The 15620-nt window shown below is 44.0% G+C and overlaps 1 protein-coding gene across 16 annotated transcripts in view; it reads left to right on the top strand.

The window, feature by feature from the left end:
* Positions 1-233: 233 nt before the first annotated feature.
* mbnl2 (muscleblind-like splicing regulator 2) overlaps positions 234-15620 on the top strand; it is a 53702-nt gene continuing 38315 nt past the window's right edge. For 6 of the 16 annotated variants that reach the window (XM_054793612.1, XM_054793566.1, XM_054793637.1 and 3 more), the window contains exons 1-2: positions 235-474; positions 11743-12420. In XM_054793612.1, coding sequence (XP_054649587.1) covers positions 12247-12420 — 174 coding nt within the window. In that variant the 5' untranslated portion in view covers positions 235-474; positions 11743-12246. Of the gene's footprint in view, positions 475-1798; positions 1881-4544; positions 4871-11742; positions 12421-15620 lie in introns of those variants that run through there. The other 10 variants (XM_054793661.1, XM_054793641.1, XM_054793691.1 and 7 more) reach the window with 6 other exon arrangements.

The raw sequence follows: 15620 nt of genomic DNA, 5'->3' as shown, positions 1-15620 counted from the left end.
CCATGATTGCTGTGGGGTGTGAGTATGTCTTTCCTCGCTTGTAAGTTGCTTTACTGCAACTCCAGAAACACATGTGTAAATTAGCCCGTTTCTAAATACATAGTAGTCAAAGTATATATTGATACGTGTTTAACTATTGATTACTATTGTGTTATTACAGTTTTGACGCGTGCAACACCACCCCCTCTTGCGCGGCGCATTTACACGCGTCCATGAACTGTCAAAATCGCTTGTTGCTTCCTCCCAAGCCTTAAAAGTAGTTAGCAAGCTAACGAGTAGCGAGTAACAGCTAGTCCACCAGTCACTCGCTCAAACACTATTCGAAATTCAACAAAAGTTACCTGCCGTAAAGTAGTGGGATGTCGCAGATTGCTCATCTTTGCTGGATGTCTCTTGGCGGGCCGCGGCTTTCGCTCCTCCGACCGACCGAGTAGCGCTGTCACGCGCAGCTGGATCTGACAGGTTCGCCATCAGGTAAGTGAGCAGCAAGTTAGCTTAGCTGTTAGCATATTTTGCTGTACTGCTCTAAATACCCGTGTTACTTCATGGACTGTCAGACATATTATACTCAAATCTCATGTTTGGCCCTTTCCGCTGCTATAAGGTAATGGCAACAAGTGAAAGCACAGATGTAATGAGCTCGTGTGACGCCGCGCTGGTCCCCCTGGACTCTAATTCACTTTAGTTTAAACTGTATAAACTAATTGGCAATATCGAGCAATGGCGTTGTGCATGACACAGTTCATAATGAAAACATCTTCCGCGGAATGTAATGACACCTTCACTTAATTCCTGCTAAGAGCAAAAATAAAGCGCTCTAATGAGTCACAAGTAGAGCCACACGGTTGGCTGTGCAGAACTGAAACGCCTTGCTTAAAATGTCAGGATGGTTCCTCTTCAATAGTAATAGTAATCCGCTATGTACTGTGCTGTTTTGGGAGTGACTGTCAAAAAAGAGGAGCACATACAGGCCGGCAAGGCTGAGTCAGTGCGTTCACACTTGACAGACAAGAGAGTCCGTTGGCCTTGCAAATATTTTCATTTTTGGTCCGGGCCCGAGTACCGGACTACAAGTAACATATAGACAATAAAGTAGTCTGTTTTCATCATTATTCTCTTACATCACGTGGACTGTTGTGCGACAGAATGGTTACAAGCGGAAGGAAACACAACTTAATGCTGCATGATATTTGATTACGTCTAATAATAGACAAGACAGCTGCCCTTTTATTGATCTTTCTTTAGTGCCCTAATTCTGAGCTTGCCGTGTTTACCCATTCATTTGTTAGTTCCTCCACATCATAACCGAGGGCATTTTCACCCACATCAATCTTCATTTGATGTAATCAGCCATTGTTTAAGAATAACGCTTTTCTATTTTGGAAATGAAATCGCTGCAGGCCACAGAAATCCTAAATCTAGTAATGTGTGAGTGAGCCAGACTGGGTCGGGGTCAAACAGGACAGCCGTGATAGGCGGGGAGGGGATACTGTGAGGGAAGGAAGTGGCTCAGCTTGTTTGTCTGCGAGGCTTTTGTTTGTTTTCCTGCTGGAAAAATCTGTTTAGGAGGGACACGGTCATAAGCTGCAATTGTTATATGAGTAATGAGATCATTGAGGTGTGTTGTCAAATGAAAGAAATTGATGCTGCACGATTGACGTCGGTCCAATCAAATGCAAATAGTAGCTTTCCGTTTTTCAATTGCTCCTTAAAGGAATACTGCACTTTTGCCCATCATCCACAATCCTCATGTGAAACATGACCACGCATGTCTTTCCCTTTTCTGTGTGTTCTAAAGAGAGAAAAACAGCTAGCATGTGGGAGCTGACAATGCACCTATTTCAACTATAAATCCCCAAAAAAACCTCCAAAAACGGCAAGTATGTTCTACTATTTACATAACTGTAATAACTCTATACAAACCAAGCTAGAGGGACATAGTTATTGTAGCAGACAACAAGAAGAACTATTTTTCTGGCGTAGTGACGCAGCGCCTCACGGCACTACCGAGACCCATTCCAAAACAATTTGATCGAAGAGAACAACGTCACATACTTACTCATGACATACTTACTCGTGGTGCAACGAAACGAAAACACAACACATCAACGCATCACATAAATCAACTGCTACAACTACGTGGGTGATAAACAACAGCAAAGTGGGAAACATAACACGTAACTTAAGCTGTTATTTACAAGTGCCGCAAGGTATGCCGGGTAGTCCAGCGGCAACAACAACATGAGCTATGAACAGTAAAACGTTGATATCAACAGTGTGTTATAACGTCCCTCCTCGTTTACTTGCTTGACGACCCCCCCCAACGTATTTTGCAATCAAGCAAAAATGTGACAAACACAGCAAAATGTTGGAAGAGAGAGTACCACAAGCTACCCAGCATGCCTTGCGGCAGGACTATATGGGTGTAATTTTGGCATAGGTATTTTGCGAAGATTTATTTATTTATTTGTATGCCCAGATGGTGCAATGGGCAGGTTACGTTGTGCGCCACTTGCGTGTTGACGTGTTGTGGTGTTTGGATCATCTTTTTGTACAATCTGACTATTTCCTGCTCCAATAGCACTGCAAGTCACGTTTCCGCATACAGCTTCGATGTTAAAGATTTTAAAATAGGTATTTGGAAACGCCTGATGGGCCAGATTAAGACGCTTGGCAGGCCTGATGTGGCCAAGTATCAGAATCAACATCATGGTGACTTACTCAATGTACAGTTGTCCGTCTGGTCCAGCCGTCTTGGGGCGTCATTTCCAGTTCATTTTGGGGAGGTGGAAATAATTTGCTATCACGGAAGGGTTTGTTAGCAGGAACGATTCCTTGTTCGTTGTGATGCAGTCTCTTGGATCATTGTCCTCCTCTCCATACACACGAGCCTGTCCATTGATGGTAAGACTGTATGCCACCCAGTGCAGCAGAAACACTCCGTTTCTGTCGGCATGGCTTGGGAAGCTCCACATTTATACCACCAAGTCATGCCGGTGGTGACCTCCATTCACTCTCTCTTCTTGCGGGCTGTAGCTTGTCCTCCGTTTATTCAGGCTCAAAAAGATGAGGTTCTGGATCCTCATCCTCACTAGTCGTCGGCGGCTCTCACTGAGTCTGCCATGATTAGCAGTTGCAAACAGACACGCGCTTTTGATGCTGCTACCGATGGCGGATGTATCGTTTGTGCCTGTTGCTGCACGGTCACAGCATGGATATAAAACGCCAAAACATTGTTGTAAGTTTTTTAGTGTTTTTTTATGGTCGAAATAAGTGTGTCCCATGACGTGCATTGTTAGAGCCCTCATGCTAACTGTTTTTCTCTCTTTAGAATGCACAAATAAGCGAAATATGGGTGCTCGTGTTTCACATAAGGATTGTGGATGATGGGCAAAATAAAAAAAAGAAAAAAAGTGTGGTTTTCCCCTAAATGCTACACATGCTAAAGCACCAATGCTGTGACCTCGGAAACAGCGAGCATACAGCACTTCTACGACGATCACTGAGGGTGCAAAAATCAATTTCTGGTACTACGTCCCGGAAGGTAGAGGCTTGGGGTCCCAGACGTTGACAGGAGCTGTAAAATCTCGCCTCCCCCATGTGTCACGTAATAGCAGAGGGCTAGACTATGTCTTCTCACAAGATGACGTCAGGCAGTATAGAGTGTCATTGCGAGACTGTTTATCAGGTTTGCTTATCACAGAACCGTGAAGCATGTTTAGCCCACAGATATCAACGAAACACCCAGGCTGCCGCGTCATTCACAGCCTTTGTTTTAGGCAGACAGAGCGAGAGGCACAGACGGTACAGCTGTTCGATTGAATCTGGATCTCTGACTCATCACTTCTGTGGCGCCCAGGTTCACCGCTCACATGATGCCAACCAGCATGTCATCAGCTGGATGGAAGGGCGGAGGGGGGGTGATGGGAGGATTGGTTGGACAGCCCCGCCGCCAGTAACAGAAACGTTCTCTATACTGTGATTATAGTCCATCAAACTGGGTAACGTGATTACAATTCTGCGTGAAAGAGAGCTTAGAGGGTGGAAGGAAGAGGGATGTGAATGATTGGAGTGTCTGTCTGGATGATGAAGGGAGGAGGTGCGGTGCTCTTGTTTCCTGGGGGGATGGTGTGACATATCAATAGAACGCAGACAGATAGGAAGGACGGATAGGATCATCCACTTACAGTGAAGACGTGGAGAGTTTCTACCCATATATCCTTGACATCAAGCAGCGTTGCATAAAAGGTCAAAACTGAGGTGAAAGTGACTGACCTAACAGTTTGGCAGGGCAGAACATTTGGGAAACACCTTGACAGGTTAGCATTCAGAGGATGTTACTGTAAGTGCAGTGTTCACCCCATCCCCTGCACTGTTCCAATAGGGAAGCACAGGCAGCATTGATATATAGCTGCTGTTCTCCCATTGGCTGGAGCTGTGATGGGGCAGGCCCTTATCACAGGCTGGTGGGCAGGAAGGGGCTGGCTTTACGTGCGTGTGTAGGCGGGGGGCTAGCTGGAAATGTTTCAGCCACATAGTTGGAGTCGGCACACTTCTGCTTCCTGCTTGCGCGTCCGGCTGCCTGCACGCCCGCCTGCCTGCCCGCCCGCCCGCCTGCCTGCCTACCTCACTTGCTGGCTTGCTTGCTGCGTGGCTGAGAGTGAGAGAGACATTGAGAGAGGATCCGTCTCGGCGTGGACCTCTGGTTGCGGCACTGGGCAGCGTGCGGGGAATGACAACAGTTCACATGCTCGTTAACTCCAGTTGCTGAGGCAGACAACCGTGCTGTATCTGGAAGCACAGTGCCACGCAAGGTGCCTCTTATGTCGGGGACAGCAAACGTGCGAGCTCGGGGACCCGCTGAAACAAGGTGGGAAAGAAACATCATTTTTCAAATAGCCTGCTGCATTGTGCTGCATTCCAGACTGGGTCATAGGAGAGGGATCTGTGTGAGGGTGAAAATGAGTGAATGTGGAGAACCTCCCAGTTAGGACCATTATTGCAGTTTCCAGTGCTGTAATGGTCTCACTGCACCCACTCCTGAGAGGGAGTGAGGCATTATCACAGCAGTGGACTCACTCCCCCAACAGTGCAAATGTCAGCAGCCACATGAGTTACATATTTTTCACTTCAGCATGTAGGCCATGTCGCTGCCTGTTACAGGTTCTAAAGTTTGCTTGTATGGCCTGACTTGAAAGTGTTCACCGACATGTAAGCTTTGTTTGTGCAAATGAGGAAATTCTGGTGTCTAACAGCCGCAAATGAGCGGCGACTTTTAAAATAAAACACGCACTTTGATCATGAATCATGCCATATCTCCATATTGACATAACTGCTAACAGGCGAGGGTGGTGTCGCACATCTGGCGCTAAATCAGGCAAAAGTAGGTGCTTTTGTAAAATTGAACATCAGTGTTGCCCTTCCTGTCAACAAAATAGTGGGACGGTTTGTAGAAGCAGGCTTTATGAACATTTTGGTGACCATGTTGGAAAGATTTTGAGGTGGGTGTTTTTTTTAGACAATATGAAAGAGAGTTTGCTGAGTCATTCAGCACCCATGCGCTTTGAGGGCACCGGACCTTTTTTTAAGGTGATTTGTCTCATTTGATTTGATTCTTGTAATGAGCAACATTTAACAGAAGCCGGTGTTGTCTTGCAGTGAGAAAACAGTACCTACAACGGCACACCTCTGCTAAGGTCAGCAAATCTGAATTTGTATCAGCACCAAATTGTGCACATTCATAACCTCCTCCTGTTTTTGTCTGAATTTTGTCACGAAGATTCATGTGTCATTTACTGAGAAATTCCGAGTCTGTCAAAAAGTAAATCACAATGCGACAGGGCAGACGAGAACTCCCGTAGGTACTGTGCCGTGCACAGAAGAACAATTACATAAATCAAATGTCACCTAGTTCTGCGTATAGAAAGATAAACATGATGGAAAGAGTTAAGTAATCTCACCTAACAAGGCGGAGAAAGACCTGGCCCATATCATGAACAAGGCCATTCGGGTCACGAGCTAAGGCTATTATGATGTGCAGCACACCAATCTGCTGACTCTGTGAAATGCTTCTTGTTTTGCGTCCGAATGTTAGCTTAGTCCTGGTGGAGTCTCACTCGCTCGTCCTTACCGCTAATGGTGCTTATTATTCAACTCCAGGAACCCAGGTTTATGTCAAATACAATTTCATAAGCACTGTATTACATCCAAGCAATAGACCCGCTCTGTTTCTCCCCGGGAGGAGGAAACATTGAAAGCAACATTTTTCACACAAACAAGCCACTGATGTCACCTGGAAAGCTAGGTTAGGCTTGCTAGAAACAAAGGGACATTTTAGAAACCCTGTGTTACAAGGCACCTTCATTTTCCATTACACACAGGAAATGGAACATTTTCCTATTTCTCCCCGACAATGCGGTCTACTCTTCACAGCCATGAGTAACATTGAGCACGTGTTCCTCTTGGCCATGCAAATGGCTCCATCGCAGTGGTTTTCCAGCATAAAATGGCAACAAGTGGAAATGCAGCCTCAAGGCTAGCTTCTCATGAGCTTTTTTTTCACAGTAATTTAATGTAATTGTGCAGGTCACACCTGGCCTCAGCCATAGCAAACATCACAACGCTCACAACCGGCAAAAGCAGCTAAGATAAACTGCATCACACGCCATAGAGTGCACAGGTACCATACAGGTAACATACACGGTATTCAGAGGTCAAGCCAATGACTTTCACTCGAGACGCCCCAGTCCCGCTGACTCTCATACAATTAAGCAGACTAGTAAGATAATGCCCTTGCCAGCTGGCTTTAGTAAGCGTCAGTAATCCATAATGTCCAGTACTGTGGTGCTTTTCTTTACATCTCCATCCTGTTTCACAGGTCACCCTGTCTATCAACTTTGCTGATGACACAGAGGGGAGGGGGATGCATGCTGATGCTAAGCATAAAATACTCAAGAGTAGTTTTGGCTTTGAAAAGTAGCCGTATACAGGTAAAAGCCTTGATTTTAATGCATCCCATATAACTGAATATTGACCCACCCAATACAAGTACGCATCTCACAGCATTGCATTCCCCACATGAGCGTGTTAATCTCTGCGATCAAAACAGGGTGTTGGACCATCTGTCCTTTCCTACCTTTATTGTTGCTTAGTGCCTGAAGAACGCCGGCTAAGCTCCGCATAAACTAAGACAGGCCGCACGAGCACAAGCTAAGCTAGGCTAAGCCAAGAGAAGTTGATACGATCCGAGGCCCCGGACCAGACTCTTCAGACTAAACCAAAGCTGTGCACAGTGGAGCGGTCCAAGGCAGTTTTGTTTTGCCAATCGTGCAAGGTTTCCATCTCGAATGACAGTTTTTTTTCCCCCTTTTATGATCCTCAAAGTTCTCCCTCAAACAAATGAAAAATGCGTGGTGGCTGTGGTTCAAGACCACAACTCTGTCATTTTAGGAATTATCACCCTGAGAGAGAGAAGAGAAAAGGCACTTTTCTCTCTTCATACATTTTCACAAAGTAGGTGAGCTTGATCACAGACTTCTTATGACTTCTAAAAATAAGATGGGTTTAATTGTTAAAGGTCAGATCTGGCTTGATTTCCACCTGACTGTCTCTTCCAAAGTGATTGGCCCCCTCCGTGGGGAAATGGTGTGAAATTAAATCCTGCTGTGGAGAGTGGAGCCACTGTTCTTGACAGATTTGGCCGACAAGCTTCTGGACTCGCCAGCCATGACAACAACTAAAGTGGGACAGGGCTTTGCTAGACAAAGATCCGGATTCAAGAAGATCGGAGCAGTGTAGGGTTGTTGGGCAATTTCAAGAGTAAATCAAGTAAATTAATGACTTAAAGTAGATACAGTAATTTCCAATGTATAAGCCGCTCAGACTTTGAACCCTGCGTTTTAGAGTGATGCAGCTAATTTGTGGTCACGCTCTGGTCTCGCGGCATCTTGTGTGCTTCGGAGCACTCATTTTGTGCTTCGTACACGCGCTCCCATCATGGAGGACGCGTGTAGAGGTGTACGTGATGCAGCTTTCAGGTTTGAGTGGCGCTTTGGTGGTTTTAGTTCCCAGGAGGAGGATGAGGACAGCGATGAATGACTTTTCTGGCAGGCTACTGTTACTAGACGTTTTACACGCACTGTTTGGAAAAAGGCTGTTTTTAAATTGAATGGGTGCGGCTTATAGTCCGGAATGTACGGTATACAGTAGGCCTATCATGATAACAAATTTTGCTAGATGATAATTGTCCCACAAATGATTGCGGATAAGCAATATTATTCTCAATATTAGAGACCATTTTTTAATTCATGTAATGATAATTTATGGCATCATTTTTGTAAAGCCTGCAACTTTAATTTATCAAAAGAGTATTTGATGTTGTAATTGGAATGTCAAGAGCGTTTACATGGAATAAATTAAACAAAAAAAAAACGACCAAATAAATTCAACAAACAAAAAACGTCTCAGTCTCTTTTAGCAAAAATTGCACTTGAATAAAAATCACCATCAATCAAAGTAGTTGTGATTTTGAATCAGTGTCATTTTTGTTATTGTCTGAATATTGACCAAAAACACAGAGAAAAACCATGGAAATACTCACATGTGTGTCAATGCAGACATCAGCTCATTTGCTCATTTACACCCTTCCTTGATTCACTTTTCACAACATTGTGTGCGGAATACGCTGTTTGGGTTTAATGAGGTGTAGCGTTTTCTCTGAGTTTGGTCAAAGTACATGTTTTGGATGCAGAAAAATGCGTTTGCGCAATGAGGTCTTAGACGTGGCGAATCACGGCAGCTGAAATGTAAGTTCCACCGTTTTGTATGATTTATTTAATTTTCCCTAATATTTTTTGAAGCTGTGGTGGTGGGCTGCATGGGAAGGCCGCTGTGTCGTGCCGCTGCTGCGTCTGCATAAAAAAAAAAACAAGTTTTTAATGACTTATTTATTTAAGTTTTTTCCACAACTAGCAGAACATGAACCGAGAACATTGCAAAGCTGTTAATTTAATGGCAAAGTTGCTGAGAGCACTGCCAACATTTAAATTGTGCTTTATTTGCAATTGTGCTCATTTGTCATTAAATACAGGCGTCATGTTTGAATAGAACACTTATAAAAATGCTAAGAGGCGAAGCAAATATTCTTTGGTGAACTACTCAACTCCTCTAAGCTACTGCTAGCAGAGGAGCTACCTGGTGGAGACCCCTGTGATAGCGTCACTGTCTAAAGCTGTACACACAACGTGTTTCGGTTGCACAACTTTGACACACAACTAGTATTTTGAAGACAAGCCATAAGTATTATAATCATGACAAGAGAGCAAGATTGTTAAATGACACTTTAAAAAAGTAAGTCGACAAAAACGAGCTAGCTAGATGCCACCAGACAGGCATGTAAACAAAAATGGCAGAAAGTGGAATGAGATTGAAACGTGAGCGATCACACACGCTGGCATAGATAGGCTGAGCCTGTGATAGGCTGTGATAGGCGTAGATAGGCTGAGCCTCCCGACAATACGTCAACACAAGGCGTGTCGCGTATCTGGTCACATGCGCAAGTGCCAGCAAGGCAATTCCGGTGCATGCTTTTGAAAATAAATCAAAAGAAAGCGCAGTGTAACATTTTTACGACATATTTATTTTATTTTGTAGTGGCGCACCGCCACGATCAATTATATGTAGCGGAAACCCGGGTCTTTGTTACAAACTTTTCCATGCCACAAAGTCTAGTGAGTGCACACAGAGTGCTGCTGCTACGTGTGCACTCGCTAGCAGCCCATCCTCTGCCCACGGGGACAAAGGGACTGAATGACTGACAGGAGGGTTCACTCATGCTGTTCCCTCCACTATAGAACCAACGGGCCCAGGTGTTGAGACAGATGTAGGGTCCTATGATTTCCGCAGAATCGTGGAATTGGCCAATAAAAACGAGATTTACTGTTGTATATGTCATTGTCAGGAGAAGGATTGTTTGATTGGTGAAGTATTTCCCAGGCGGACTGCTCAATTGTGGCGGCATCTCATCACAAACACTAACCCACCCCCTCCCCAAGTAAATGTTGAAATGGCGACCTGAAACACAGACGAAGATTGGAGGAAACTTCCCTTACGGAGCATGAATGGAAGCTAGCAGTGTTAGCTTAGTTTAGCAGAGCATTCTGATGCTGCTGTGTGTGTGCGACTCAGGCTGGAAGAGTACATGAGCTTTAATGTGAGCGAGCATTTTACAATGCCTGCTAACGACATGCAAGTTCTGAGTGAAAAAAGACGAGAGGCACGTTTATTCTTGCACCCAGCTCGTCTTACCCGTAAACACACATTCTCAACACACACAAAACACAAACACAATTAGAAAAGTTAGCCACACTACATCTGTTTCTGAAATAGTGGGCAAAATTGGCTAATAATGTATTGCATCAATAAATTTAAGGATTTTTGTATTTTATTAGCGGACATTTTATTTACTGTCACAAAAGTACGCACTCGATGCAGGTAAAATAAGTGTAAAATGTAAAAAACGGAATTCTAAAAAACATGGAAACATGGAAACATGGAAAAATAAAAATATAAAAAGAAAACGGATTTCATTGGGCCCTGCAGATGCACAGAGTGACTCCTGGTTAGTGGACAGAGATGTGAAAGACAAGCATGCACGCACATGCCAATAAATAGAGGCCGGCACAATTATTGAGTTTGTTTTTATTTATCGTACAGTTGATTGATTCACTGATTATCGTGACAGATGTAGCATACAGTATTTGCTGTTTAGGGCCAAAACTGCAAACTGTATTTTTGAGTTCCCCCACTAAAGATGAATGTAGACTAAAGATGTGAACAGTAGCTAACAAGACTCTGCCAACTGAATTTCCTCAGGTCCTGTCAGATGTGTATTCTCCCTAAAAAGAATTTGAAAAAGGATTTCCTTCACCGTGTTATTGAGATTACAAGTCTCTACAAGCTTAGTTGATACCAGTTTCTGTATTCAAACGCTTGTCTTTTTCTCTTCTTTCTCCTCCCAGGGGCCACCATAGTCATATTTGTAACAATTTTTACAGCACAAACATATGCATGCTGAATAAGAGGTTGCAACGTTTGTCTGCTGTGAACTTGCGATTCGAATGTTTTTAAGGGGTCTATTTTAGCCAAATCTTTAGGTTTTCACAGCCTTTCTGTAAAAAGGGGCTGTGTGGTATCCCCTGCCTTTGTTTCTCTGTTCCCTCTTTAGACAGAAACATTTCCAGATGTGCCAACCACGTTTTCTTGCACAGTAGCTTGGTGTTAAATTACAGTACATAAGCTCAACAGAAAGGTCACGTTCTCCGTTGGTTGCTCAAGCAATTGTCCCCTCTTCTGTCCCCAGACAACAATTGATGGCCTGCTGTCCGTTAGCCAGCATCTAGTTTTGACAGCGACTATAGTAGGACACTGTCCTGTGTGGAAATGATGTCTGGCACTGGCATCTGCATCTGTTTCGGTCACTCTCTGACTTCTGGACAGTGGCCCAGAATAGTGCTGCGCCGTGCAGTTTTGTATTGGCTAGGCCATCGTGCCGACCATGGCTCCACTAGGTGGATTGGACCTCCAGGGTCTTGTCTTGTCTGTAGTCTCACATTACTGAGGTTTTTACCGTTTATTTTGTATGTTGAAGAACAGTTACATTACTTTTTCTTTTATTCTGCAGGCAGATCACCCCAGCATCATACTCATTGTATTTCCCATATATTGTTCTCTTCTCCACTCCAGATCGCTGACAGAAAGTGCCTTGTGAGACAGCATCCCTACTTGAAGATCCGTGATAGCGTTAAGGAATTCCTGAGCCCATCTGCAGTCGAGACAGGACGTTCAGACACTTGCTTTAGTCCTTCAGAATCTTCTTCTTGCTCTCCAACAACATTTTTGGACATTTTTGTGTCACTGGCAAAAGCAACTGAAGTCATCTGTGAGAATGCTTCCTCTGCTTTGTCAGATGTTTGCACTTGATTCTTGCTGAGTGATGAACAATCCACTGTTTAAGTGACAAATTGCTCGACAGCAGCCCCATGTTCTGCTCACACACAAGACTTTGCCAGTTCATTACCTCCACTTTCCTGTCTGCAGCGACAAATCTTATCCGTTGAGCTGAAACGGGTTGTTTTCAGCCGAAACTTCCATCAGCTGTTATCCCTGGAATCCAGCAACAGCTCCTCAGAGGACGTGCCTCCTCCCGAAACCAAGTGGCTCTGCTCCAAACCAGCCAGCGACGCTGACATGGCTCTGAACATTGCTTCCATACGTGACACAAAATGGCTGACCCTGGAAGTGTGTCGGCAGTTTCAGAGGGGGACTTGCTCACGCAGTGATGAAGAGTGCAAATTTGCCCACCCACCTAAAAGCTGCCAGGTGGAAAATGGGAGAGTGATCGCCTGTTTTGACTCTTTGAAGGTAAGGACTTTCATTTACTGTATTTAATTGTCTTACATTTAATATCACAAAAGGTAAAACCAATTTAGTATTCAGTGTAAAGCGTTATAGTTTTGAGGTTCCAAACGGTGAGTCTGGTGTTCACTGTTAGACGCTCAAATTAGCTCAACGCTGGCAGTCAGCAGATCATTCTGACCTACGAAACTAAAGGCCAGAGTGGTCTGTTGTCATGTTCACTGTCACCACAGGTATGCATGTGGGATCTTCTACGGTAAGTTTGTTCAATGTTACCGTACCCGGTCACCATCATTTATGTTTAGGGGAGTACATTTGATCTCCTCAGGTAGTTCTAGTCCTTCTGTTCTTGGTTCCTTGTCAGCAGTCACACAAGGCTCAAACAGCATGAACTGACATAAATGTATTTTTTAATATTTGACCCTCGCAAATGCAAGAAGTGCACTTGTGCAGTGTGTTGTGGGTGACATGCTTGAGCCCCGACGAGGTGCAAGTAAAATGACCCTCTGGGAGAATCTCATTCACATCAAACTGAGTGAAGAAATAAACAAACGAAACGGCCTCGACAGTGATAAATATCCAAAGTAACTGGGGCAGAACACCTGGAGGAGGACGCACTGTAGCTGCAAGTTACTGTATGTATACAGTTGTGCATTGTATTGCAAGTTCAGCCTTGTGAAATGTTTGCCCTTACTCAAAATGTTTTCATATTTCAATTGAAAAAATCCCATTTTGAATTGTGTAATATCTCTGCAGAAATATATATACAGTATCTCACAAAAGTGAGTACACCCCTTCACATTTCAGAAGCAATGTGATCTTCTCAATTTCATCTATCGTTAAGGTACAACACTGTAGAAATAAAAACCTGAATACATCTTTGTTCACACTCACACTAAGCATGTCCAAATTGTGGCCAAATTGTCAGTATTTTGTGCAAGCACCATCTAGCACTGCCTTAAATGGATAGTTTGGATTTTTTGACATGAAGTTGTAGGACATCACCATCAGCATTGTAGTCCAATAACAGCCACATACCCCCTACTTGGTCTCCTAAGTCCAGTTCTGGTCAGATTTCTGTGATGAAGAACGTAGTTCCAATTAGTTGCTGGAGACAATGAAGTAAAGACGTTGGCTTCTCAAAACCTCACAAAATGCTTGACTTTATAGATTTGTCTCCCGCCGTATTCCTGCGCACTGTCACCTGTGCGTTCATGCGTATGTGACAAAGACGCTCGCATCTACTTCCCCGACGGAGCACCGCGGCCATCTTGTTTACATACTGTATGTCCCATCCCATCTTCTTCCACAGCGGAAGAAGATGGGAGTGTCTTCGTCACATTCACATGAACGCACAGGCGACAGTGCGCCGGGATACGGCGGGACACAGATATAACGGCAAGCGTTTTGGGAAGTTTGAGAGATCTGACCAGAACTAAACTTAGGAGAACAAATGGGGGATAAGTCGCTGTTATTGGACTACGATGCTGATGGGGATGTCATACAATTTCAAGTCAAACATTTCAAACTATTCCTTTAATCCTCTTGTACATTGAATTGACCACAGATGAACAGGTTGTCATTGGAACCCTCTGCCAACTCCATGATGGCATCGCAGAGCCTTGTGTTGTCATCTTGCGCTGGGATTGCTCTGCTCCAGAAGGTCATAGCATATGCTGGAAGCAGCACTCATGCAGCCCCAGTTCCAGATGTTTCCGCCACCATGTTTAACTGTAGGCAAGACACAATATTGTGTCTATGTCGCACAATTGATCAAGATCGTGTTGCTATAAGTTGAAGTCGACATACAGCCATGGCCAAAAACATTGGCATCTTGGAAAGCCAATGTTTTCGGCTATGACGGACCACTTTTGTCTACATAAAATTTGGGAATTTCATCATTATCATATTATTTGATGTTACTGTTTTCCTCTTGAACTTATATAGCTGATAAACAGCTGACTCCATTTGGTATTGATTGACTTTTGCAGCAGATAAGTGAGGGCCAGACATTTACCTCCTTCTCATGACACGAATTTGCTTTTCCTGCAGGCAGCCAGCAAAGAAAACAAAATGCCTGTAGCTCACAGATTCATGACTTGTGCTACTCTTTCATTCAGTCACAACTCCTAACCCCACTTGAGAGCAGTGCGTCCTTTGAGTGACAAAGTACTGTACAATTGGTCTTCTGACTTAAGTCGCTCACTTGTAATGTTCTCATTGTTCCCCAGCAACCCATCGCAACTCTACATTGCTGGAGATTTTTACGTCTTATATTCTATCTGATCAAATTGGTACAGTCATAGGCAGATTTGTCTTTCATTTCCTTGGCCTTTTTTTCACCAGTGATAGTCAGAAGACAGGACTCTGTGTGTTTTAAGACACTTCTCTGTTATCTCTCGCTGTCTCACCAAATCTTTCCAAGTGACACTTGAGGAAATGAAAGCTTTATTATCCATTAGGAAATGTGTGTTCCACATTAGACTGATTTCAGCCCCATTATGCCTGTATCGTCTTCCTGCTACCTCTCACTTGATGGTATAATGCATGACTTTGTCACTTGACCACACACACAAGCACTTGTTTTCAGAAAAAACAAAAACAAACCTTTTTTCATCAAAACCACCTCAGTGCTGGAGTGGGTCTGGTCTTCAGAGCCAGTTCAGTGGAGGTTCAACTGCGAAGTCACTTTGGCTTTCCATGGGCAGTGTGACAAGGAGGGATCCCTCCACCTTTTGATAATGTAACGTGGAGAGGTTCATTTTGTCACCTGGTTCTGCACTGTTGGCTTTAGTACTGTAATGCAGTCTCTCCGTGATACATTTGTCATATCTTAAAATAGGACAAGCTGCTTCATCTCTGTCCAACCAAAGCCTTGTTCACATTCGGTTGCGATGGCTGACCAAGTATCATTAAATTTCCATTGAGACACGCCTCAAATATGTGACACCAGGATGGCAACGGCCGAACAAGCTGTTGTTCCCATGTGACATGTTTCAACATGGTTATGATACCTGTCACAGGAACACTAAGCCAGCTTGGGCGGGCAAGTACCGTAAATTCCGGTGTATAAGCCGCTACTTTTTCCTTAAACTTTGAACCTTGCGGCTTACACAGCGGTGTGGCTAATTCATGGCTAAATTCTAACCTCGTGACATCTCCTTTACTTCAGAACTACTACTAATTGTTTAAATACTGTACCACTC

This window comes from Dunckerocampus dactyliophorus, chromosome 1 (genome assembly GCF_027744805.1).
Source record: "Dunckerocampus dactyliophorus isolate RoL2022-P2 chromosome 1, RoL_Ddac_1.1, whole genome shotgun sequence".
NCBI classification, from domain to species: domain Eukaryota; kingdom Metazoa; phylum Chordata; class Actinopteri; order Syngnathiformes; family Syngnathidae; genus Dunckerocampus; species Dunckerocampus dactyliophorus.
This window is presented reverse-complemented; position numbering and strand designations above follow the sequence as displayed.